General features: G+C 46.0%; 2 protein-coding genes across 2 annotated transcripts in view; one reads left to right on the forward strand and one right to left on the reverse strand.

Moving 5' to 3' along the window:
- Nucleotides 1–3,275: 3,275 nt before the first annotated feature.
- LATS2 (large tumor suppressor kinase 2) overlaps nucleotides 3,276–26,632 on the forward strand; it is an 82,993-nt gene continuing 59,636 nt past the window's right edge. The window contains exons 1-2 of the mRNA XM_019652395.1: nucleotides 3,276–3,494; nucleotides 14,931–15,463. Coding sequence (XP_019507940.1) covers nucleotides 15,131–15,463 — 333 coding nt within the window. The 5' untranslated portion in view covers nucleotides 3,276–3,494; nucleotides 14,931–15,130. The remainder of the gene's footprint in view (nucleotides 3,495–14,930; nucleotides 15,464–26,632) is intronic.
- On the reverse strand, nucleotides 25,153–26,292 carry UBTD2 (ubiquitin domain containing 2). Its single transcript, XM_019652396.1, has one exon. It carries the CDS (start codon nucleotides 26,271–26,273, stop codon nucleotides 25,569–25,571), a length of 705 nt encoding a protein of 234 aa, XP_019507941.1. The 5' UTR covers nucleotides 26,274–26,292; the 3' UTR covers nucleotides 25,153–25,568.

A 26,632-nucleotide genomic window follows, 5' to 3' on the forward strand; every position in this document is an offset into this window, starting at 1 on the left:
GATCTGCCTCACCCGGGAAGAGCGCAATGATAATACCAACATGGGCCAGTGAAGCAACGTCCTCCACAACTAGACTGAAGAACAGAACGACAGCAACTTGTCTGTTCCCCTTCCCCCGATTCCCCAGTGCTGTTCCCCTCCCCCAATTCCCCAATAAAATCTTTAAAATATATATATATATGTATATATATATATAAGATATAAAACATTTCTGTTTATTCATCTACTACCTATTAATCTGTTATTCTCTGAAAAACAATACTAACCCACTTTTCCCTAAGTCTGACCTTCGGTGATATAAACTGTTTAGGAAATGTCCAGGAACCAAAGAAGCAAAGGGTCTTTTACTGGTTGGAATTGCTGATGCTGGTAAGCGGGTCTCCTGGGGTCAGCCCAGCCTGTCCTCTGCTCTGGTTGATGCTCTACAGTCTCTGAGCTGCCCTCTTCCTCACCCCACAAAGACAATGTGTAAGGAGGTTCATTAGGCTCCAGTTTCCTTATTTATAAGTCGTATATGTAATTATGAGTTTTTTAAGATTACCTGAAGAAAGCCTTATAATTCAGTGTTTCCAAGCTCTGGAGTTAGGTGGACCAGAGTTTAAACCCCAGCTCTTTGATCTGGGGGCAAGTCACTTGGGCAGGCAGTGTTTCAAGGTCTTCTTCTATAAAACAGGATTATTCATACTGGAGGATTAAGTGAGATGATACATAAGTTTGGGGCAACACCTGGGATGGAGTAAGGAGACACACACACAACACCTGGATGGAGTAAGGACACACCACACACACACACACACACACACACACACACACACACACATGCGTGTGTACGCAATCTTAACTTACACACATAACATTGTAGACTGTGGGCTCAGCTGTTCTTGTATCATCTCTTTTTTCTCTCCTCAGCTTGTTTCATTATATGGATGTGCTTATTTAGCTGATTATTTATTTAAACATAACTTTTGTTGTTAATTATCCTTTGGTAAAAGTATCAGGAGTTATAAGACAAAAATCACCCAGAATTACCACATCCAGAGGCTACCATTTTTAACATTTGACTGCATATTTTTCGGGACTGAAAAATACATATACATTATATACATATATAGATATGCTTATACTATTGTTTCACCAAAATCAGACACTGCCACTTGCTTTTTTTGTGAGTTCTACCAGGGGCTGAATCATGTGTGCTTTTACAATATGGGTTAGCCCATGGCTCATAGCAGGTACTCAAAAATTAAAAACCAAAAACCCAAAGGAATGAATGCCTCCATGTCAATAAACATATACCCACAGCCTCATTAATCATAGCGTTCTCTGTATAGGTGTGTCACAGTTTCCCTGAGCAAGCCTCTATTTGGAAACTAACTTGTTTCCAATTTGTTTCATATATACATCTGACAATTTTAAGATGGTTTAAAAAAAAGGCACAAAGAGTAACACAGCACACATTATTAAACCTACTCACCCAGAATCAACAAACTTTAAGATTTTGACAGTTTTGCTTCACTTTTTTTGAATAAAAGAAAGAAAGCATTGGGTCGGCAGAGTGGCTCAGTTAGTTAAGAGCTCACTCAAGAGTTTGAGCTCTGAGCAACAGTGGTTCGATTCCTGGGCTGAGCTGAGAGGCCACTGAGCTGCCAATAGGCGGCAGGATGGCTCAGCTTAAAAAAAGGAAGAGAGAGAGAGAGAGAGAGAGAGAGAGAGAGAATTGCAGATAAAGTTGTGGACTTTTTCAGTCCATGATGATACTTATATAGAGTACGTGGTTAGTATAGGTTCTGTGGGATTTTGTTTATAAATACACTGTGTATATAGTTCTGCAACTTGCTTTTTTCCACTCTACAGTCATTTTGAATTCTATCTACAATTGTTTATCCTTTGAAAAGTGCTGAACTATTTTATATATTTCATCATTTGAATATCTACTTTTTATTTTCCTACTCTTCCCTATTGATGGACATTTAGGTTCTTCCTGATTTTTCTCTATTACAAACCATGCTACGATGCTCAATGTAATTACATTTTTTTCAGTGTTTTACACATAAATTGTAAAATCCATTAAATTCCTTTTATTTACAATATTTCTTTTCAAAATTGTTTTAAAAATTATGTTTACATCTTGAAGACAGAGCAAGGGCGGGACCTTTAACACACACACACAGGAAGTTTGGCAGCCCGCCCCGTGGCTTGGAGCTGGGGTGGAGAGAGTATGCTCAGTGTGTGAGTGAAAAGGTACACAGGTGAGTGCAAGGGGCATTCCTTCACAGAATATTTCCCAGGGGTTGGTTCTGCTCTCAGTACAATGCCAGATGCCTGGGTCCAGTATAGGAGAAGACTGGAAAATGAAATTGAGTTCTCAGCTGCACAATAGAGGTCTAATAAAATCAGCTCCCAGGAGAGAGAAAACAGAGGTAGGGGTGAGGAGGCTCCAGGAAGAGCTAAGGCAGAGGCAGGGCTGATAGCCCAGCTGGGGTTCACCTAGGAAGGGGGACAGGGTGGCACATCAGGGGCTGGAAATGGTGTTAAAGTCGTCTGGAGATGATGACCTTCATTACTGTTTCTTTTGAGATTAAAATTTGAATGTTTCACAAGAGTTGATTAATGGAAAAGGAAATTGGTTGGCTTTGAAGGTAACAGCAGCCCTCAGCACAGGGCCATAGATAGTAGGTGGTAGGAAGTATGACACAGGAGAGCCAGCAGTAGGTGGAGCATTTGGCTGCCAGTGTTACTTCTGCTGTACATGGCAGCACAGTCCCTGCACGTGTCCTGGTACCGAATCCATAGCCCCAAATGCAGGGACTGTGCAGTGGCTGACAAGTCACTTGCTGGCAAATATCAGTACACTGTGTGTACATCACACAACACTTCTCTTACACACCACATGCACAGCAGTGGGTGTGAGTCACACCGATTCCATCTGGGTGTATCTGACGTCCTTCTCTGTGACTTGATTCCATGGCTGGTCAGCCTTCTGTCCGTCTCTGTCCTCACTTTGGGTGGCTGGCACCGACTTGGTAACGTAAAGCTCCTCCAGGAGCTTTTACTTACTGTCTGCACCCAGGCTGGCGTGAGCTGCCCGAGAGGACAAGGTTTTAGGGACAGTGACCAACTTGCAATGAGTGCCGTTGGGGCAGCGTGCAGCGGGGCGGTGACAGCGGCCGGGCCGCAGGTGGCGGCGGGACCAGGAAGCGGCGGGCGGGGCGGGCCGAGCGCCGGGCGGGTCCGCGGCCGAGCGTGACGCGGCGGCAGTCACGTGACGCCCGTGGAATGCCAACAATGTAGCGAATGTCCCACTTGGGTCTGCGCGTCGGAGCGGCGGCGCGAGCGCCGGGGAAGATGAAGCCGCCGCCGTCCGTGCCGCCTCCCGGGGCGCGCCGGTCCCTGCGGGGCCAGCAGCCGCTGCCGCCACCGGCGCCCGGTCTCTCGGCGCGCGAGGCCCCGGAGCCGCGGGCCAGGGCTGCCCCGAGGAGGTAGACTGCGCCGAGGTGAGGCGGCCGGGCCGGGGACGGGCCGGGAAGTTGGTGAGCCGGGGCCCGCTCGCAGCCCCGGCGTCGGCGGCGCCGTGGTCGCGGTCCCGGAGTTGGGGCGGGCGGCGCCGCTTTGTTGCGGGGCGGCTGGCGGGCAGGGGCGCCGCGGGCCGGGCCCTGCCGGGCCGGGGGCGGGGATCGCGCGGGGCCCCGCCTCCCCCGGCTCCCGGGACGGTCCCCGCTCCGGGTCGTGCCGTCGCATGTGCCCCCCACTAGGGCTGCGCCGTCGCATGACCCCTCTCTCCCCAGGGCCGCGCCGTCGCATGTCCCCCCCCACTAGGGCCGCGCCGTCGCATTCCCCCTCCCCCCCACTAGGGCCGCGCCGTTGCATGTCCCCTCTCTCCTCAGGGCCGCGCCATCGCTTGTCCCCGTTCTCCCCAGGGCCGCGCCGTCGCATGCCCCCTCTCTCCTCAGATCCACACCGTTGCACGTCCCCCGCGGAGCCTTCGAGGGTGTTGCCGTCCTCAAGGCCTCACACACTCAGCCCCTGGACTGGTGGGCCACCTCCACTGTGCTCGCACCTTCCCCGCTGCCCTCCAGGGCCTGTCGTGCCTGCCGGTCTCACAGCCCTGGCGCTCACGCCCGCCGGCCGACCGCGCTCCCAACCCTCTTTTGCGGGTACACTTTATGTGCGGATTTGCTCATGTTGACACGATTGTAAGCGAGAACTTTGGCGTTTACACATTCGTGCGAGGTGAGCGAGGTGTTCTGAATGTGACGGTGACCTAGACCTAAAGTGACATCCGCCAGCCCTCTTCGCAGACCACTCGGCCAAATACATACACTGTGTCTGGGGAAGTCGGCCGGCGGCTTGCCTAGGAGCTTGGCGTGCTGGACCGTGAGTGGGAAGTCACAGGATGTGTGTGACCTCGGTACAAGTGCCCTGTTGAAGTTTCACTGAGTAGCTGCGGGGCCTCCTTTGGTAATGGAGACAGTAAATGGGGCCTGCTTATTTGGGAATTTGTGCCAGGTAGACCTGGCTCTGCACTGCAGTGGGTCCTCACCTTGGTCCCTGTGTGATGGCTCACTGTTTTTAATGCCAAATTAGGAGACTAGGCTGCTTTGTATCTTGTACTTTTTTTTTCTTTAGCAAGAAAGATCCTTACCATCCTTATTATTGTAATAAGGTAGTAACAGAAAAATCTTCCAAAATAAGAATCCAGAGACTGTTTAAAGAAGTTTGTTTTAAATTATAATTAACAAGACACTATGTTATTCAGCCTCTCATAAAATTTGGTTTCGTTATCCTGGCATATAGAGTACTGTTTAGTGAATACAACAGCATTCCTTTGAAGTTAAAATTACTGAATATTTAATCTTAAAATGTCAAGCAATTTAAAGTAGAGTAGTGTCTTAACAGAAGACGTCAAGCAAAATGATAATGGTGAGTTACTAGAATCAGGGCATTGTAGAACTTGGAGGGATTCTTCCAGCCTCTCCATCTAGTTTGAAATAGTTTTCACTTAAGGGTAAATTGGAACTGTACATACTTCTTTCTCAGCAAATCACAGGGCTGGTGGGAGGGACTTTCCTCTGGTGGGAGGGGACTGTTTTTACAATGAAATGCCTTGTTGTTTTAAATGCTGTGTTGTAAGTAGCCAGCCCTAGGCTCCTAGATCCCACTCTGTGTGTGGAGGTGGGGGAAGTGCTGAAGCTGATAAATGCACAGTAAACACACAGGGAGGGTTTGGGAAAGCTTTAGGGGGTGTTCTGCTCTGTACTGGAAAAGTAGACCAACACAGTTTTTGAAAGGCTGCTTTTATATTCTATTTCGTGGTTATAATGTGAAACTTTGAAAAAATATTCCTTATGGACTTTTTAAAAATAGGCTTGAAATACAGAAGATGAATTCAGTGCATTTATTTGGTCTTGACTGTAAATCTGTTGTAACGAGGGGCAAAATATCCTAAACAACAGAATGAAGTGACTGACTTCCAGCTCCAGAAGTTCTCTGAATCTCTTTCCTTTTTTAAAAGCCTTAGTGAAAAGCTTAGCTGTTTCTCAGAACAGAACTGGGCCTCCAACTTGGACCAGTCCCGGGGTCACCATTCTGTGTGCTGGATGCCTCTCTGAAGTGGGACTTTGTACGCTGAGCACCTGTAAGTGGCTCCCTGCTTGGGCCCAGAGTTCCACCCCTAGTCAGCTTTAAGGGCAGTGTTATCTGATGGATAGTTTCATTCTGAAAGTATTATTAAAACGAGGTAATGTTGGAAATGATGGTTATCATGCTAAAGTTAGGATGGAAATTTGAAATTGCTTACTGCTTGCCATTCACTGTATGAAAACTTTATGTCCTATGCCACCTAGACCATGTTGACCTAACTGTGACAAGTGGTTTTTTTAAGTTAATTAAATACTTTTTGTTTCTGTGCCAATATTTGACATTCATAGGAAGTTTTCTGGAGGACAAATGAAAAATCTCATATTTAGTAGCGGTGGTTTGTATTGACAGTTATGGTTGTTGCGGTACTGTGGCTCAGTGCAGATCCGAGGCCTCTAGATTAATTAGGATGGTAAGAGTCTTCTTAAAATGTAAGTCTGCTTTTGAATGCAGTGGGCCTCCATTTGGAGTAGTGGCCTTACTGCCTCCAGGCAGTTGCCTGGAGCAGGCGTGCTAGGGACCGGCTTGTTCTTTCAGAATTAACCGCACCCTGCCTCCTGAGTCTCTCTCATTCCACTATTTTCATTAAATAAACCCAGGGAGGACCTGCCCCTCCCCAACACTGTCTGCCTGTTCATCTTTCTCTTCTAGTTTTGAGCCTTTTCACAGGAAGTTCCAGACTCCAAGAATAGCTTCACACTTCCTCCATCAAATCACATCCCTTAGCCTTTCCAACTTTGGTGGGACACTCCTTTCATTGGGAGGTTTTCTCAAGAGAGGCACAAGCACTGGGATTATTTGGACATCACAGATTTACCTCTTTGCCTAGCAGTGACTTCTCATATGGACTGGGCATCCTGACTCCCGGTTTGGGGTACACCCAGAACTTGGAGGGAAGAGAGTGGGGCAGAGGAGGCTGGGCTTTCTCAAAGATTGAAACCCCTGCTGGGTATGGACTTGAATATAATATCGTGTAATCCCACCCTGTATCACACAGATAGCATGTACCAAACTAATAGAGAATGTGCTGGTTTGTTTTTCCCCTAGATTGTAGGTTTTAATTAGGGGCGACACCTTGTTTCACCCAGCTGAGACTGCATAATGTCCAGCTCAGTATTTGGCACACATGTGGCACTTCCAACCCCACTGAGACCTTGTGATGACACTGTTTACTGGAGAGTGTTCCTGGACCCCCACCGAGAGGTAATCACTATGTCCTCGGAGACCCTTATTCTGAGGGGTAGCCCTGCCCTGTGGGTCCCTGGACAGGGGCTGTGAGGCATGTCAGCCTGGCGAGCGGTTTGTGACTCTGACACTCCAGCATCTGGCTGGAGACCTAGCCCATCTGCCTGATGTAGTTTCATCTATGCTAGTTAATTACAGTAAGTATATGATTTAAATAATAACTGGAACTTTAGGTCCAAGAAATTCTGCTTTTAAAAATGCCATCATGTGTCATTAGAGGAGGCCCCACGAGATGTGGGTTTGGTGGGTTCCTTGTTTGGTGCTTGATGTGGGTTTGGCAGCCAGTCTGGGTTCGTGAAGCACTAGAAATTAGAATAAAAATTCTTGAACATCTGATAGTATTTTCCAGGATTGGATCGAGAATTGGAATTGGGTTTGGTACAGCCAAATTATGGGTCCTTAAAATATTGCTCTCATGTTAAGTTTTTACACGAGCCACCCATAGTGAGTATAGGATTTAGTACCTATCTCAGCTCCAGATTTGAAAGTGAGCTGTTTTTGTTTGTGAGTTGTGTTACAGTTTTAAAATTCCAGTGTCTTGTAGTTTCTTTTAAAGTATATTTAAATCAATTGATGATGCCAAAGAAACTTCCAAAGTTAGATTTATTTTGCTTATATCCCCATTTTTTAAAGTTCACATCCATGAGGCCTTATGGCTTATTTATAAAACTCATGATGAAAGACCATTTCTCATATGTTAACTCTTATTAAAATGATATAGTAGTGTGTCAGAATACATCATTTCCAGCTGCAATCTTAATTTGACTAATGAGTATTCTCATGAAAAATTCTTTCAGAAGTTCATACTTTGGCCATGAAATCTGCTGTCTTCAAAGTAAAGCCTAAACTATAAGGTCTCAAGCCAAGAAAATATAGAGGGTGCCAAAAAGTGTATACACATTTTAAGAAAGGAAAACTGTATTAAAATTTTAATAATATATACCAATAATAAAAGATGAATACAAGTCACATTTGACTTTTGGAATTGCAAGCGGTGCTCAAAGTGGTTACCATCAGCATCCAGACAGTTCTGATTACGGCGAACTACTGCTTGAGCAACGCTGACCAAAGTGTCCACTTGTATACATTTTTTGGGCACCCCTAGTACTTTCCTTCTTTATGAGACTGAAGGAAAGTTTGATCCTTTCCAGATTATTCAGGCAAGAGTGCAGTTTGCCCATAGGTGCTATTTTACATACTCACTTAAAAAGATAGGGACAGTATCTTAGGTGTTTCTAGGAGACTGGAGGGGGATGGAAGCAAGTGACCACTGTGTGAGGTGGCCTCCTCCCTCCACACTGGGGAGCCCTCCCAGTGGTGGTTTTATAGGGTGTCACTGAGTAATTCTTTCAACCTTTTTGTATGTTAGAAAATTTTCATAGTAAACTGTTGAGGGGAAAAAAGAAAGAAAGGAAAGCAGGACCTGTGATCTGGAGTTTGGGGTGCGTCCACTTGGTATTTCTTAGCTCAGCATAAATGCAGACGTGAGAACAGGAAGGCCTGCCTTAGTGTCTGCTGTGCTGGCGGCTTTATAACTGGAACATTTGTGGGACACACAGGTGCTTAAAACTCACAGTATCTCCGGGAGTGGGCCTTGAGGAAACTGCTCCCTACTGTGTGTTCCAGTGTCCTGGTGGGGAGGTGACAGTGCACCCGCAGTTCAGGCTTCACTCTGCCAGGGGACTTTGCTCTGTGATCAGCACCCAGCTGTGAGGTCCCGTCTTTTTGTTGTGTAGCTATGTTTAGAAATGGACCCATAGTCTGAACACTAGCTAGCTAGATGTGAATAGTTAGCTAACCTTTTTCTCATTTTTACCTTGATTAAGGTGAAATATACATGATGCTTATTGTTTTAACCACTCTCACGTATGCAATTCACTGGCCGACATACACTCACATTGTGCTGTAATTGGCACCACACGCTACACTCAGAACTCTTATCATCCCAGACACAAGCTCTGTATCCAGAAATAGTGCTCCCCATTCCTGGTACCCCCTTCTGCGTGGCCTCTGCCTCGGACTGCTCCAGCTGCCTCACATAAGTGAGGTCTCGCTGAGCTCAGGGTCCCCCAGGTTCCCCCATGTTATAGTGTCGTGGTTCTGAGACTTTATAATAGTTATCTGTAAGCTTTACTCAGGGACATTTTGTTGGGGCCTGAATCTTCAGGTTCAGAGAGCACCCTGCCACCTACCTGTGCTGCCACGTGCACAGCCTGGTGCTTTCCTGCTGGCCTTCTTTACTCCCCTAGCGCCCTGCTTACAGTTCCAGCAACTGAAGAGCTGACAGGCACGTCAGCATCCCTCACTGTCATAGTGCTGGGAGCCTTGAGATGGGTGGGGTGGCCAGGAGGGCCCTTTTATGGAGACTCCAAGGTGTGGAAGTGACTCGGTTGGGAGGGGCATTTGTCTTAGCGCAGAGAGTTGTCCTTGCCAAGTTCCAGAGGTCAGGGTGAATTTGGTGCCTTGACTAGCCCTGGGTCGCCCAGATGGGAGCTGGTTTGGTCGCGTGGGAGGCAGGCAGCTCCTTGAAGCTCAGGCCTGCTGGGAATGGGGCACCTTCAGACAGCACGGCTCGTGACTTTAGCCTTCCTCTCTGCTTTTCTCTTTCAAATAAAAAGAAGGTACTTGAACTGTAAGTGTCGTTATCAAGTACTTACATAAGAGGGGTCGCTTGGAGTGAGCGTGAAACTGCCATTTATGCATTCAGTTTCATGCCTTCCCACTAAGTCCACCTGTGTTTTGCCCTGGTCTTGTCTCCTGACATGATTGAAGCCTTCGGTCTGATTCAGAGTCCTGAACTTACTAGTAATTCTAATTATTGGCCAGTGTATTGTGCGTTACAGATGGCAGTGATATCACACGCAGTCCCACCCTGGCAAATAGAGCAAAGGCTTGTCGGTGAGCAGGAAACTGAGGCTCAGAGAGGTACAGTACCAGCTGGGTCCCACGGAGCTATTGCCAGATCAGGACCAGGCCCCCTCTAGCTGCTTCGTCCTTTGCACAGACTCAGCCTCCCCACTAGCTGCCCTCCTCTATCTCACTCAGGGCTGCTCTCTCGATGGTCCCTGCTGTCCAGGTGGCCGACCTGGCTCAGAAGTCACCACCATTGGCTCTGGTTTCTAAACCAGAAACTTGGGCTCCATCTTTCAAGCCAGTCTGTCTAGTGAACATTACCAGCTCCTGTGGGCTCCACTTCTAAGGCACTTCTGACTCCACCCTCTTTCTCTGTCCTCCAGCTACTTACTACTCTATTTCAGACCCCTTAATTCTTTGGGCAAATTTCTATTGTCACATGTATTACATAATACCATATTTAAATAATTGATTTTCTTGTCTGTCTGTCCATCTTGAACTGTGAGCTCCTTAAAGTCAAAGACTGGTCACTATTTTCTGCATCCCTAAGACCTAATAACAGGGCTACCTTGTCTGGGTGTTCAGGTTGTGCACTGCTCAAGGGCCCTGCATGTAAAAGGGCATGCCTCATACCATTCACATACTTATGTAAGGCAACTTCAGCCCACTTGGAGACTCTGGGCCACTCACAGAAGGCCTGAACAGCAGTAGAGAGTCGCATGGCTCGTGTGTCACACACATATTCTGGAGAGCACACATGCTCACATTCCTCTGTGACCTACACGAAGGCCATTACTTTTTCTTCTGTGCCTCAGAGGTCTAGTTCCTCCCCCCCAATTTGATGCAGACTTTACCTGCCCCTCACCTGGTATGTGTGTGTGTGTGTGTGTGTGTGTGTGTGTGTGTGTGTGTGTGTGTGAGACAGATTGTGACATGGTATCAGGTTATGACTAAGAGTGGGCCAGGCTGCTGCCCAGGGCTCTGAAAATGTCCCCAACACAGTTGTACAGTAATATGGTAGCAAAAAATTGCCTTGAGGAAGGGTGCCTTTTTATAATCCCACAGAAAGAGCACATGAGCCCGCAGGGCTCTGCAGGAACTACACAGAAAGTGTTTGCTGTGGTGGGGCAAGGTCTTGGGCTCACTCACTCCTGAGTCCTCAGAGCTCTGGGGCTGCAGCCTTGAGGCTCCAGCACTATTTGCAATAGCCCCTGAGCAGGAATCACCTAAAGCCCTCCTGTGGTGGAATGGATAAATAAGTAGGCTGTGCAGACTACTGCCTCATGCCACATGCATAAATGACCAAATGTAGTGTTGGGCACAAAGAGTACAGCCCATGTAATGCCATGGATATGCAGTTCAGAAGGCGGTCAAACTAGCCCTTGGTATTGGAAGTTGTGCAGGTGGGTCCCTTGAGGCACAGGTCTTAGGGGCTAGGCCGGGGTTGTGCCGACCCCTCCTCTATGCAGGTGCTGTTTATAAGAGGCTCTGCGTGCATTCTTCATTCCTGACTTCCCCACTTTCAGCTGCCCTGTTTTTCAGAATGAATTCCAGGGAGTGTGTTCAAGCCCGCTTCCTGTCCCTGATGCCCCTGTGTCTGTCAGCTGGTGTGGCCGGGCAGTGAGGACATCCCATGTCCTGGCTGATTTCCTCACAGCCCTTTTCTTCGACATGGACCTTGGCTGGTGGCCCTTGCTCTTCCTTAGCTGAGGGAAAAGCATCGTGCTTCTCTTTAGTCTGCTGGTGTCACTCGATGGTCACTGACTGCTGCTCCTCTGAGGGATGCCGTTTGGAGCAGGCAGGAGCTCTCCTTCCCTCTTCTCCTGACTGCCCGGTCTCATGGCTGCATAGGCAGGTCGCTCGCTGGGTAAGTGTTCCATGTGCTGCTGGCTCCCCATCTCTGTTGGGCCAAGGTGTAACTAGCTCCTGAAAGCCCCGGGGTTGCTGCATCTCACCCAGGTTTTGTTATCCAGCTGGAATGCTGTGTTGTCCCTTCTAGGCCATCTTCCAGCGGCTTCCAGACTGAACTCCCTAAAGGGCACTGGCCATGACACTTCTTAGGTCAACTGCAGACAGTGGCTTCTCATCCTTTTCACTGGAGGGTCTTCGAAATCCAGAGCCTGTGAGCCTCTGGGTCTCAGCGCGGCTCTCCAGGAAGAGCCTGCCCCACAGACATGAGCGGGCGGGAAGTGCCCGCAGCCTCCCCATTACCCTGCTCCTTTGCATATGCTGCTCCCTCTGCCTGGAAACCCACCCCTCTGTACCCCAGATTTGCTTATCTCTACTTCCCAGCTTTAGCTGACTTTCTCCTTTATTCTCCCATCTGTTAGAGGACTTTTTCCTCCTCTTGGGCTTCTTTCTTCCTTCCTTCCCTTCTCTTCCCTTCCCTTTCCTTCCTTCCTTCCTTCCTTCTTTCTTTCCTCAGCTGACCCATCCTTCCACCTGTTGGCAGCTCAGCGGCAGCTCAGCTCGGGCTGGGACTCGAACTGCTGTTGCTCAGAGCTCGCACTCTTGAGCAAGCTCTTAACCAACTGAGCCACTTGGCTGGCCCTCTCTTTTTCTTTAAAGCTGTTTGTTTCAAGGCACCCTCACCTCTCACTTGACTGTGGACTTGCTGAAGGCAGGGTCTGGGTCTTTCTTGTGTGTCCTAGCAGTGCCCGAGACTGAGGCATTTGATAAATGTTTGCAAGGTGGACAGGTGGGTGGCGAGGGAGGGGGTTTGAATACATTTTTACTGAAGCTGTACCCCCTGCATATTGTCAGGCCCTCCTTTGCATGGATTTACTGTGAAGATAGTATGACTTATCTCTTCACGATTGCAAACAGGCGATTCATGTGAGACCCTAGGAGATGCTGCACCTTCTGCCTCAGTCCTCAGAGAGCCAGTCGGGATCCTCATGTGTGAAGCATACCCTTCAGAACCTCTTGTTTTGTGGGAACATGAACTCACGGTGCAGAGAGTGAGGTATTTCACCACAGGTGCTTAGAGAAGGAAGCCACCGAGAATGAGTGTGGTTGCAGTGTGCCCCACTGTACACCGGTGGGGCCGAGTCCCAGGCTCCTGGGCCGTGGCCAGCAGGTCTGGGGCATCCAGTGCAGGTTCTGTATTTCAGCATCCACACAGCCTTACACAGTCCTGTTAGTGCCTTCAGTGCAGCTGAAGGGCACTGAAATATGGCTTTCTGTTGAGGAATTTAGTCTGGTTCTTTCTTTCTAAGTGCAATCTTCTCTCAGGTAGATTGAGAAAGGGCATGGTGTTGATGCCCACCTCTAAGAAAAGAATAGTCAGGGCCGGCCGAGTGGCGCGATGGTTAAGAACTGGCTTGGGACGACAGAGGGCCCCGGTTCGGATCCCACATATGAGGGCCAGTGACACTGCCCTCCACAGCTAAGATGCTGAACAACAGCTCAACCTGGAGCTGGGCTGCCCATGAGTCGCTGGCGACGGCGTAGGCTGCAGCCCCTGCTGCAGTGGGTTGCCATGGGCTACCGTGTGTAGCCAGCAGCCAGCGTGAGCGGCCAGCAGCCAGCGTGAGTGGCCAGCAGCCGCAGTGAGCGGCCGTCCAGAAGCCGGCGACTGATCTTCCTCGCCCGGGAAGAGCGCAATGATGGTGCCAACTTGGGCCAGTGAAGCAACGTCCTCCACAACTAGACTGAAGAACAAAACAACAGCAACTTGTCTGTTCCCCTTCCCCCAATTCCCCAGCACTGTTCCCATCCCCCCAATTCCCCAATAAAAAAATCTTAAAAAAAAAAAAAAAGAAAACTATCATTTAAAAAAAAGAAAAAAGAAAAGAATAGTCATTTTAATGTCACCCTTTGGGCTTGCTCTTGTATATGCTTACATGATACATCTATGTAAGTTAATTCACACAATATTCTTACAGCAAGCCTGGCACCTAGTAAATACTGGCTGAATGCTAACTATCCTTTCCCACCCGAGGACGTCTGTGAAGTAGAGTTCCCTGTCACAATCTGAAGTCCCTTACTGAGACAAAGCCCAGCTCCCTTTGGTCTCCCCATGAAAAGGACGTTCTGTCCTGGGTCTGTTTCCCACAGAGCCCGGAGGCCAGGCAGGCCCTTCTCCACCAGTGGGGCTCAGTGCTGGGCTGTGGCAACTAATTACGTAAATGATAATGACCTTGTCCCAAGAACTGCTGAGCCACTCACATGCACAGTCTCATTCCATGCTCCCCACCACCCTGTTACCAAGTGTTGTCATCTGCTCCACAGAGGGAGGGTGTGGGAAGGTAAATGACTCACCCAATGTCACCCAGATAAGTGACTTCAACTAGATACCTCACTGGCTGCTAAGGCCACTGTCAGATTTTGGTTCTTTGAGCTTGATTTAGTTTCTGGATGCAATAACAACAGAGTATCCAGTGATGGCCTGGGGGTAGGTCAATCACTGTTGGAAAATGCTGATGTCCTAGCTGGTCTATGTGGATAATTATATTATCACAGTGCTCGCTAAGAAATAAGTTACCCACATATGTGTAACAGTCCCTCTCCATGTAAGTGTCAATCTCCCCAAGAAAGATATTTTTATTTTGGTATTTAGGTCAAAATGCTGATAAGAAGTTGACCAATTTATAAAAGATCAAGGAAGTAGTTACCTTGAATGTCCCCTGATACAATGTGCTGGGACTACTTTCAGCTGCAATATAGGACACTTCCCATGTGACATGTTTTGTGGTATCTTCAGGAAATTTGGGAGGGTTTTATAAGGATAAATTTCCAGAGATGGAAGAAGCACAGCTTCAGGTGGGGGAGAGGTTGGCGAAGCCCCAGGGATAAGGGACAACGGAGAGGACCAGGAGCTGATTTATTAGGAACAAGCCAGAAATCCAAGACCCCATGGAAGAAAGTTCAGCCCTAAACACTCAAGCTGTGGATTTCAAAATAAAACTGGTATAACGAAGTACCTTCAATGAGCCATCAGTGGTTAACTGTTGTTCTTGCCTGATTGAATAATGAAGTCACTATCAACAGCTGTGGAGATGTGCTTGGCCGCACATCACATGTTATGGGGAACATCTGGGGACAGCCCTGGATGTCATGTATTTTTGTTAATTCTTAGGGGTGACGTGTTCTTTCCTAATCTTTCCAAGTGGAATATTTTCAAGATCACTGTCTAGTTCTGAAAAGCATGTGAAAACCACGAATAAACATTTATTTCCCACCTTCTTTTCCAGGTAGTGATGATCTTCAGAATGAAGGCTCTGGAAAATTTGGGGTTCTCCATAGGAACTACAGAAATTGAAGGAAAGAAAATTTTTAAAGGGAGATTGTTTTGAAAGTATGTTTACAACTAACTGATACTGTTGCCAGTTTTTTAAAACAATAAAACCCTTGAAGAAGGTTATATTTATGGTAAGAGGGAACTGGACCCACCATGAGGCCAAAGACTTTTCCCGCCACCACTTACTCTGGAAATAGCCGGCAGCGCCTGCAGGAGATTCGCGAAGGGCTGAAGCAGCCACACAAGTCTCCCGCTCAGGGGCCGCCCGTGGGACCCAGTGACGCCTCCCTGGACGCCAAGGCCCTGGGGGGGAAGGACACAGCCCGGCCGCAGCAGTTGAGAGCCCCAAAATTCGGGCCGTATCAGAAAGCCCTGAGGGAGATCCGATACTCCCTGCTGCCCTTCGCCAACGAGTCTGGCACGCTGGCCGCTGCTGAAGTGAACCGGCAGATGCTGCAGGAACTGGTGAGCGCCGGCTGCGACCAGGTGGGTGAGCGCCCTGCCCACGTGGTAGCCTCCTAGGGCGTCCTGCGTGGGTGCGCTGAGTGGGTTACTGCACAGAGAAGGCTTTCAGGTTAACAAGCCCAGGCCCTTCACGTGGATCACTGCCCTCTTCTCCACCTCCTCTCCAAAAGGATCTTTTTAGCTGCTTTTCTGTTGACAACATCCAGAAGTGTCTGAATGCCCCTGACTTGTGCCGCATTGTATGTCCTGTCCTTGTGAAGGGCTCTCAGACTAGCCCTTTCCATGGGGTTTAGTTGTGCTTCTTCTGCGTGGTCATGGGACAAACTGGCTTCCCTTATCTTGTTTTCAGTTTGTGCAGTTTTTACTTAGTTAAGGGGAAGGTTAACCCTCTTCTTTGACTCTGTTTTCTCCTAGTTAAAAAACAAAACAAAACTGTCAATATGCTGTTATAGGAGATGTAACTATATTAAGGAAATGAGAGGGACTAGAAAAAGCATCAAAATGGTGGTGACAGTGTACCTTCTCAATTGCTCAAGAATAAAGGGCACATGCATGGAGGTGGCACTAATCATACATAAATACACAATGTACAGCTATGCCTTTATGATCCCATAGCCGTTCACAAAGCTGAATAAAATCCAGGTTAGGGGCAGGGCCATATAAAACAGAACCAGTGGAACCAGTGTCCAGCCAAGGTAAAAATGTAATTAGTAAAATGTAAGTTGTCTTGTAAAATCACTTCCAAAAGCCAGTGTTTTGTTAACCATCTGTCATCTTAAATTTACAGTTACATGAAAATGGAAATGTGAGGTATTTTTACTGCCTTGAAAAATTAGTAAGATTTCATACTCAAAGCACATCAGGATGGCTTGAGCACTTTTAGTGTCTTAGAAATAACCTAATTATGCACTCCTGACATCCAGGTCACAGAGCAGGCTAACTGTGCCCTCCTTTCTCTCCCTAGCAATCTCAACCCTCCTGTTGTTTGTTACCACAGAACTTAAGTGGAGAATTTACATGAATTTACATGTCTCAGATGAGATGTTTGTAGGGCCTTCCTTGCTGCCCTGGGACATGCAGGGGCTGACTTGTGTGTAGTGAGCGTTGTTGTGTTGAGATTGCTTATGAAGCCCAGGGCCATGAGGGAGGCCAGAGGGAGTGTCCCAGCAGTGGAAGCTGACAGCAAAGGCATGGCCTTTCTCACTATGGGCACATGAGGTTGAGTGTGGTGCCAGGTACTGTCTGCCCGGCAGAGCTGGACGGTCTGAACCTAGGAAGCTGCTGTCCCGGGGGAATGCTGCGGTGACATAGCTGAGACTCCCAGCCCAGCAGCAAAGCTAACAATCTCTGTAAATCACTTGCCAAGAAAAGAGGGCATCAGAGCCAGAGTGTTATTTGCATATGTGTTTTAGCTGTAACAGAAAAAAAACAAAAACAAGTCAAGCAGATAATCCAAAATACAGGTGGGGTCTCATTATGGTAAGATCCATTTGTGACAATTACAGTGCCAGGAACAGGTGCTGTTTCTGATACAGTACAATGCAGGATCACGACACCAACAGAGTTCCCATCAATATTTAATTTATGTTAATTGCGAGCAGAAAGGACTCTATTTGTCATAGTTAATACTCCTGAAACAATTGAGTCAGGTTGGTGTACAGCGTTCCTTTCTAACTTAGAACAGCTCTGCCTTCCCCCTTCCTCCCCAACTCAGATGTTTCTGGTCTGGATAAAGGGTGTGTTTGCTTTCAGAGAATTCTAGTCAGAAAGTCACTATATGAGCCCAAATAGTGTGTGAGGAAAAGATTAGCCATACCACTAAGAGTTGTGTTTGTCTTAAATAAAGCGGATTAATCGAATTCCAATTTAGGTAGAGAGAATTCCTATTATTGCAGCTTTCTCCCCTTCGTTACCTCTCGTGCTGCCTTTTAATTTAGGTTCAGTTTTGTTCTCTTGTATTTTGAGACTAAGTGCCCTTTTTAACCCTATATTCATCAGAATGGCAATATACTCCATGTTCTCCTGAGGTCTTATAGGAGCTTAGTGGTGCCCCCCTTTTATATGCACTGTTTTATCTATCACATGTGCACATGCACGGTCTTTCCATTGTATTTGGATTAAGGCTTATTGAAAATATTTACTTGAGTGTTTGTAAATGAGTGTTTCTTTTAAACTTTTTGTAAAAATAAAATTCATAAAAGTACGTGATTCCTAAGTGTACAGCTCAGTGACGTTTACCAGGGAATTACACCCATGTAACTAACAGGTATGGGTATATTTTTAATTAAAATAGTTTGAAATAGAAATTTCTGGAGAAGTAAAGGACTATAAGTATTTTCTACATAATGATATAATATATATGTCAAATGGTACAATGTTCATAAACCTTTTGCACATAAACGATTAAACAAAATTCCTATAGTAAAAAAATGAGGCCAGAATATTACTATTCCTTAAGGAAGAAGCTTTCTTATATTTAAGTTCTTTAAAAATAGATGTAAGGAATTGGGAAGGTCGATGTTTTGGATATGAGTATCATTGTATCTTTTGTATCATTGGATACTCTTATTGCTGGAATAAGTAATAATTTAAATTTAGCTTTCACTATTTATAACATTTGGCTTCACATTTTCTTTTAATCTTTATAGTTTCAAATGCTCATATTACTAGGTTTTCCCTCTCTTCCTTCCTGACAAAGTTTTAAAAACCAGTCATTTGGTTTTGCAGTGACATTGACAGGTATGACATTTCTGCTTCTCAGAAGCATGTGACTCGTCTTCTCACTGGTTGAGGCAGGCTAATGGGTACGGATGCTAGCTGGGCTCAGAGTACAGGTTGTGCAGGGTACTGGGGGCCTGGGAGAGCCCAGAGCTGATTTCAACAGCCCCCAGACCCTTAGAATAACAAAACACTTTACTGTGTGTCCTAGAGGAAGACAACTGACTAATCTCCTTCAGATGTGGCGCTAGGAGGTGTTTGTGCTCCCCGTGAGCAGCTGGCACATGCTTTTTCTCTATGGACAGCTTGCACCCTGCTCTCTGCTGAGGGTGCCAGTTCTGTGACAGATTTGCAGACTCCTCAGGCTCTGGCCTGGCGTGCTACGTTCCTCTGGTCCTGAATTTTCCTGTTAGTGTAATTTTCCTAATCTTGATTTAATCCTGTTTTTCCTAGCCTTATTGTATGTGTTTAAATGAAATAAATCTTCAATGGAATGAGGGTAGGAAGGAATGTAAACAGTCAAATCGACTTATTATACCACACTCAACATCAGAAAAAAGCTGGCGGTCAGGGTGTGCAGTCAGGCAGGCTTCCTGAGAAAAGGTTGGCAGCACTGAATAAGTCGGGGGAACTGGTTAATAGGAAAAGGGAGTGAATTCTTTGCATTCTCAAGCTAAAAAGTGCAAGAAATCAAGCTCCTCAACCCACCCTACACATTTTTCCCTCGCCCAGGTCCCTTTGCCAAACAAGAGAGCCCGCTGGGGCACATGGATCTCCCAGGGATGACACCTGGTGTTCACTGCAGCCAACAGGCCACCCCTGAGCCCTGGTGGCCGCACAGTGTCATTGAAACATTATAGCAGTCATTTGAGATGGACCCCAGAGGTTTTCACTATGTTTTAGAGGAAACTATGGCTTTGAGGTCACACAGGTGGTTGGAGCCCCCCTTGCCCACTGCCCCCTGCCGCAGCTCTTACTGACCTGTATCTCCAGCATGTGTGAGGTAGACATGCTTGTCACATGTAAGAGGAAGGACTTCAGTGCTCCCTCAGTGTGGCCCGTGGGTGCTGGTTGTCTCCTCAGGGTGGACTGCTGGGGCCATTGTCACCTCTGGGTTTGCTGATGTGTGACTCGTCCTGTGACTTCCTCCTGTTCTCTCCCTCATGTCCAGCGAGGTGCCATCCCTTGTCCTCACTTCCGTGGGCAGCACTTGCGCAGCTTCAGCCCCCGTGTCCCTCGCACAGCTAACCCTTTGCAGGCCGCTAGGCTGGCCAGGAGCTCCATCCTTCTCCTGTGCGTGCCCCCTGCCTCAGACTGTGGCCTGGCCTGCTCCTAGACACCTCCTGCTAGCTTTTTGTGATTGTCTTTCCACATCTCGTTGTGCTGGCTGGTAATGTCGTCTCCACTGTCCTGTGTCTAGACTTGGGCATCTGGGTTCAGCACAAATTAGTTTTTACTGCAGGACCTTCCCAGTTCTTCCACCTGCCCATGAGCTACTCATGTTCAAACCCACATAGTCATTTATTTCTAACCCTTAGAGCGCTGGGTGCTTTGGGTCTGTGCAGTGTGGCAGACTGCGGCGCCCCTTCCCACTTCCCCTGTTGCGAGGCTTCCTCCCGCAGGGCTTGCCTGAGGATGTGCTCAGTTTGACTCAGTTTGACGGGAGGAGGGGAACCAGCAGCACAGAAGCCTCAGCTCCTTGTCACAGTTCAGGGTAGACAGAAACGCAACTTTGCTTCACGATATTCATGTTCAGCCCTAACAAGGTGCACCATCAGGACAGCTCTAGAGACATTTTAGCAGACAAATGCTAACACTGAGCTGCTGTCCTTTATCTCAATGATGAGATCCTGCCTCATCTTATTTCACTGTAGGCATTTTGCTAATAAAAAAGACAAAAGGAATTTGGTAGCATGTACATTTCCACCTCCCCTCCTCTGAAAAGGAAAGACTTTTGAGTATTATTGGACACCCAGAATGGCCCTGAAATTTTAATAAGATGAGAAAGAAAAAAGAAACACTTAGCTTTAGGAATTTCAGTAATGTCACAGGAAATTGAATTACAATGGATTTCGGGTGTAGCAGTTCCTTGCCTCCCCCCTCCCCCTTTTCTTTTTTTTTGGCTTTCAAATTAAATTAAAAGATAAACTGTATACCTTTTTAAAGTAGGTTTACTTTAAATTACTTTGAAAAGACACACACAAATAATACGTTTGTGTCATCCCCCCAGCTCCCTCCTTAGTTATTAAAGTAGTATGTATTCATTGTATAAGTTTGGAAACTATAGAAAAGCATAAAAAGAAAATAAAAATCACCTATGATTCTATTAACCCAGATATGACCACTCTGAACATTTTGGTAAAAGTGTCCGGAATTTTTCTAATTAAAGGAAATGAAGGAAAGTGAGGAGGGATGTGCTAAGGGTGACAGGTGGGAAAGAGTCAATACTGTACATGTAGTATGATCCCAGTTCTGTTTTCAGATACTACTTTGTGTAACCTATCCCTCCTTACTTTCCTTATCTTGGGTACCGCCCCACTCAGTCAGTTCTCTTTCAAAGTGTCCCCTCCCTTGGCCCTACCCCAAGCTTCCATCTTGGCTCACCCAGATTGTAGTGTCTCCTGACTGCTCCTCCTGTTCCCTGCACAGAGCCCTCTGAGTGATTCTGAAATGGAAAAGATTCGGTCATTTCCCTTCTGGAAACCTTTCCCACTGTACTTGGGATGAAGTTCTTGGCTGGGTAGGCAGGGCCCACCCTGCGGCCTCTGGTCACCGCTTTTCCTGCTGGTGCTCTGGCCGATCAGCTTTCTGGCCTTTTCCCAGACTCCCTGATACTGGCCCCTGCCTGGGTAGTGCCCACTCCTGCTGGGAGGCCTGCCTGGTGTCTTGTGGAGGACTGAGAAAGCCTTTCTGAGCCCCCAGCCTAAATCACATCCTTCTGTTTTGTTCTCTCTCATTATATTGTAACTTCCCTGCATAGATAGCCTTTATCAGTTTGTTACTAAGTATTTAGTTGTGTATCTTGTTTAATACTCATCTCTCATTTAGATTTCAAGCCCCAAGAGGCAGTGGCTTTGTTCTAAGTCACCATTTTCTAGGACCTAGAACTGTGCAAACTCTCAAAAATACCTGACGAATAAATGAAGGGGTAAACATTTTATTACAAACATTCTCATTTTTCACATCTGTATTGAATCCCATGTTCAAGTAGGTGTTCTATAATTTATTGACAATAACTGGTGTTAAAAGGTAAACTGGGCATATTGAAGATTTTAAGAATTTATTTGAGGCTGGCCAAATAGCTCAGTTGGTTGAGAGCTTGCTCAAGAGTGCGAGCTCTGAGCAATAGGGTTGCCAGTTCAATTCCCACATGGGCCAGTGAGCTGCGCCCGAGCTGAGCTGCTGCTGAGCTGCCAACAGGTGGCAGGATGGCTCAACTGGTGAGAGCTCGTGCTCCTAACAGCAAGACTGTTTGAGATAGTGGGCTATGCCCACCTGCAACTAAAGACTGAACTTGGCACCTTGAACTGAGCTGCTGCCCAGGTGGCTCAGGTGATAGAGTGCACACTCTTAACAACAAGGCAGTCAGTTCAACTCCCGAGTAGGATGGTGGCTACACCCAACTGCAACTAATTGAACACAGCATCTTGAGTTGAGTGGCGCGACTGGACTGTGGCTGCGCCTTTCACAACTAAGATTGAAGGACAACAACTTGGCTGTTCCCCTCCCCCAATTCCCCAATAAAAACATCTTTAAAAAAAAAGAAAAAAATTTATTTGAGCAAAAATTGATTAGAATTGGGCAGCACCAAACTAGAAGCGGTTTGGAGCCCTCCACTGACAGGAGCTGGGAAGAGACTTATAGAGAAGAGGGAGAAGCAAGGCAAGGAGATCATCTGATTGGCTATAGCTTAAGCCATTGCCTTATTTGGGAAAGCCAAGTTGGCTGTGATTAGTTGTCTGTAGGTTTTGATGTCTTAACCTTGAGGCATTTATAGGCAGGCTTAGGTTTGGGTTTGCTTACATAGGCTACTAAGGCATTAGAATCACCTCAGTTTAATGGCCTTCTCTTTCAATTTAGCACTGGTAATGAACATCTTTCTACATAAATCTTTATGGATATCACTGATTTCCTTAGAAAAATTTTAGAAATGGAATTACTAGACCAAGTGATAAGAACATTTTTACAGTTTTTATTTGTATCACCGTTTCTTTTTAAAAATTATTAAATTGCCCTGCCAAAAATGAATAGTATTACTACTACTACTTAAAAAAAAAAGCATTTGTCAATTTAATATTTTTTCCTGTGTTTTTTTTTGAAATTGTATAATTGACATACAACATCATATTGGTTTCAGCCGTATAATGTAACAATGCCATATTTGTGTATATTGTGAAATGGTGACCACAGTAAGTCTGTTAGCATCCATCATCTCATACAGTTACAAAATTTTTTTCCTTGTTATGAGAACTTTTAAGATCTACTCTCTCATCAACTTTCAAATATACAGTACAGCATTAACTCTAGTCACCATGCTGTACATTACATCCCAGGACTCATTTATTTTATAGCTGGAAGTTTGTACCTTCTGACCCCCTTCACCCATTTCGCCCCGTCCTCCACCCCCTGCCTCTGGCAACCACCAGTCTGTTCTCTGTACCTGTGGGCTTGGGGGTGTGTGTGTGTGTGTGTGTGTGTGTGTGTGTGTGTGTGTGTGTATCACATTTTCTTTATATATTCATCCATTGATGGACACTTAGGTTGCTTCCATATCTTGGGTATTGTAAATAATGCTGCAGTGAAAATGGGGGCACAGATATCTTTTCAAATTAGTGTTTCATTTTCTTCGGATAAATACCCAAGAGTGGAATTGCTGGGTCATAAGGTTGCTCTATTTTTATTTTTTTGAGGAATCTCCACACTTTTCCATAGTGGCTGCACCAATTTACATTTTCACCAGCAGGGAATGAGGTTTCCCTTTCTCTACATCCTTGACATTGAACATCTTTTCATACGTCTATTGGCCATCTGTACGTGCTCTTTGGAGAAATGTCTATTCAGGTCCTCTGCCCATTTTTTTAATTTGATTTTTTTCTTTGCTGTTGAGTTGTATGAGCTCTTTGTATATTTGGGATATTATCCCCATATTAGATGTATGATTTGCCAATATATTCCCCCATTCTGTAGGTTGCATTTTCATTTTGCTGATGGTTTGTTCTCTATTCTTTTTTTTTTTTAAAGGAGGAAAACCTTTTAAGAGGTTTTATTAGAATGAGGCAGATTTCCCTTATTATAGAGAGTAATAACAAATAAAAACCCAGAATAAAGGCAAAGACAAAGAGAAAAATTGAACATTTTTTTTTAAAAAAAGCACAAAAACCCTACATACTAAAATTGTACACATCAAGTATTGGTCCAATCTTACATCAGTCTATTTACAATTAAACAGCACCATGGTTTTCTTACCTAGGTTAGTTAAACATGCCCAGAAAATTGTTATTCAAAGTACATGTTCCTTTAAAATAAACTCTTAAGAAAGTTCAAACCCTCAACAAACAAAAAAGACTTTTTACCAACCATAGATTATTGATGATAAAGCCAAATTTACTTAAGAAAAATATATTTGAACACTTTTTTTTTCCAGTTGACAAACTTTGAGAGGTGTTGTTAGTCAGTGTGGCACACAAATTAACAAAAACTTTTAATGACAGAGCATTATAATGCCCTCACATACCTCCACCTCTGAATATAAAAATACTCCTCTTGAATTTAGGTTCAATTATCAGCAAACCTAAATTAAATGTAGCCACAACATTTAAAATACTTGCATTAAAAAGGGAAGTAGTTAAAGCTCTCAGAAACATGACATGTTACAATTATAAATTATATATAAATAGGCTATAGGAAGTTTAATACCTTTTTAAACATCACATTTAAACTAATTAGCAGTTTCATTTTACCATTGAAATTAATAATGGTGCTTCACATCCAAACAGGTGTGGAGGTTTATTTCCCAACTGCAAACTGCATAAGTGCCTTCTTCCTCTACTTTTCCATCTCATAGATTCTCAGGGGTACAGTGATCATGTGGTTACCCCCCTCTCATGGAACCAACCTTGAAAAGGCTCCAAATTAAATATCCTCAGCAACTTTATTCCAGTCATAGGTTATAGAATCAGGTTCTCTCACCGGATTTTTCAGTCCTCTATGATCAACTCTGCAGATGGCTCTTAATTTGCCTCTTTGCTGGGAAAGATGGAGGAAAATTGTCATCCACCATAACTAAGGTTAACTGTGAACTGGAAAGCACTAAAGTATGAAGCGACATTTCACCATTTGGTCTCACTGTTGATATTTAAGTGACATCAGTAAATCTTTCACGTTAGTAAAATATGAGCTGAAATTTTCTCTAAAAGACTGAAAATAGGTACAATTCTCCCAGGCATAGATAGAATGAGCTATCCTTACACCCTTCCTGCAAACGGGGGGAGAAGAGCTAATTATTATCCTACAGTGGAAATAGCTGTACTTGACTCCTTGCATTCCCTGGCCAAGTATCCATGCATTTGGGGGCACAGTTAGCTCTGAGAAGTTCCAAAAAGAGTAGGGAGAACAACTAAGGTACCATATAGTACTGCCCTTCTAAGCCTGGTCATGGAAACAGCTTTGTCATATAGACACTGCAAAATACCTATGCAGTAAGAGGACACGAGTCTTCAATTGAGTACCCGCTGAAGATCAGAGATCTGATTGCATCGACTAAATTATTGCCTAGTGTTCCAGAAGGGTGCCTGCCACCAGAGTGCTCGAAGGCACCAAAACTTAGTGTGAATGTAAATAAAGAGCTCAATATAGGGGGTGGGAAGCAATACTGAAACACAGTTTGCCAGTCTCTAATCCTTTATGACTAAATATTAATTGAGCAAAGAATTAAGACCAGAATAGAAGCAAAACTCAAATACTGCTCTTTCCAGTTTACATTGTAAAAGCTCAAGTTTTAGAACTGTTATTGATATCTGGAAATTATATTTGATTTGTTTTTATAAAAATTCTGTATTCACAAGGTGCTTGGTGCTGTCTTCATGGATGCAATATTCTATTTACAGTCCAAATCATTTAAATACAGCCATTACGTAGTTGCTGGATGTTTTTAAAATAAATGGTTATCTATTTCCTAACTGCCCCTCAAATTAGAAATTGTAATTACATGAGTCTCAAAGGCTAGCTCTTTGTGTTTTATTAATTAATTTTGTTGGTCTCCATCACAGATGGAATTTTTCACTGGTAATTCCTCAGAACTAAATCCATTCATACGGAATTCAGAGCAGTGAAAACAAATTTCACGCTGTAGAGTAGGAAACAAGAAAAAGGAGCGGGAGAGATGTGGGGACCAGCCAACAGGGCCAGCTCAGTTCTCCACTGGCGTTGGGTTTTGCAAAGGTTGGCTCATTATGACCTGCACCACGTAGTCCTTTGGGATCGTCAGCTCTTCCAACTTCATCTTGTCAGTGAGCGGCCTGCCAGAGAAGAACCACCGCTGGCTACTGGGCTCCACCCCTTCTGCTGCGTGGAGCCGCTTCTTCATGTGGTACACCGTGCCCGTGCTGCGGACCACGAGTTTGAGGTCCTTGCCCGTGGAACGGCACAAACGGAGCTGACACTCATACCCGGAAGTGGGAGGTAGCTCAGGGATCTCCAGAGTCTCTGTGTCGCTCTTCTCCTCTATCATGTTGATTGGCAGCGCCAAGCAGTAGACTGGAAGCTGGTATCTGTTTCCCAGTTCATCGTAGCACTCTGTAAGTGCGCCATGTGGTAATGTGATGTTTGCACCATCAATGATCGCTCGTGCCAGTTCATGATCATTGCTCTCAAAAGCAAGTGCTGCAGCCTTCAAGGCACCCCAGATCTCTTTACGGCCTTCAAAAGCTGGTGCAGTGTCCCAAAATTCGTCCCTCTTGCTGTGCAGTTGTCCATCTGTCATGGGATAATCGCTTTTCCATTTGGGCTTCTCCTTTTTCAAAGGCTGGTTATGACCTAAAGCAACTCCGGTGCCCTCCGAGTTCTCGTTGAGGCTGCCCGAGGAGTCGTGCTGGGCGCCCACACACCCGTCCATGGGGGCCCCCCGGCGCCCCGTCCGCCACCTCCGGGCGCTCATCCAGGCCCGCCGCAGCCTCAGCCTCTTCAGGCGCCGAGGAGCTCCGGACAGGCGCGCCCCTCCACTCGCCCGCCGTGGCCCAGCCTCCGCCCCCCTCCTCTATTCTTTTTTTTTTTTTTTAAGATTTTATTGGGGAGTTGGTGGAGGGGAACAGCGTTGGGGAATCGGGGAAGGGGAACAGACAAGTTGCTGTCCTTTTGTTCTTCAGTCTGGTTGTGGAGGATGTCGCTTCACTGGTCCATGTTGGTATTGTGATCATTGCACTCTTCCCAGCTAAGGCAGATCGGTTGCCAGCCCTTGGACTGCCGCTCATGGCG

Source organism: Hipposideros armiger, unplaced genomic scaffold (assembly GCF_001890085.2).
Source record: "Hipposideros armiger isolate ML-2016 unplaced genomic scaffold, ASM189008v1 scaffold_178, whole genome shotgun sequence".
Classification (NCBI taxonomy): Eukaryota; Metazoa; Chordata; class Mammalia; order Chiroptera; family Hipposideridae; genus Hipposideros; species Hipposideros armiger.

Coding starts and splice junctions, on each gene's coding strand:
- UBTD2 (XM_019652396.1), bottom strand. CDS start 26,273: ATGGACGGGTGTGTGGGCGCCCAGCACGACTCCTCGGGCAGCCTCAAC.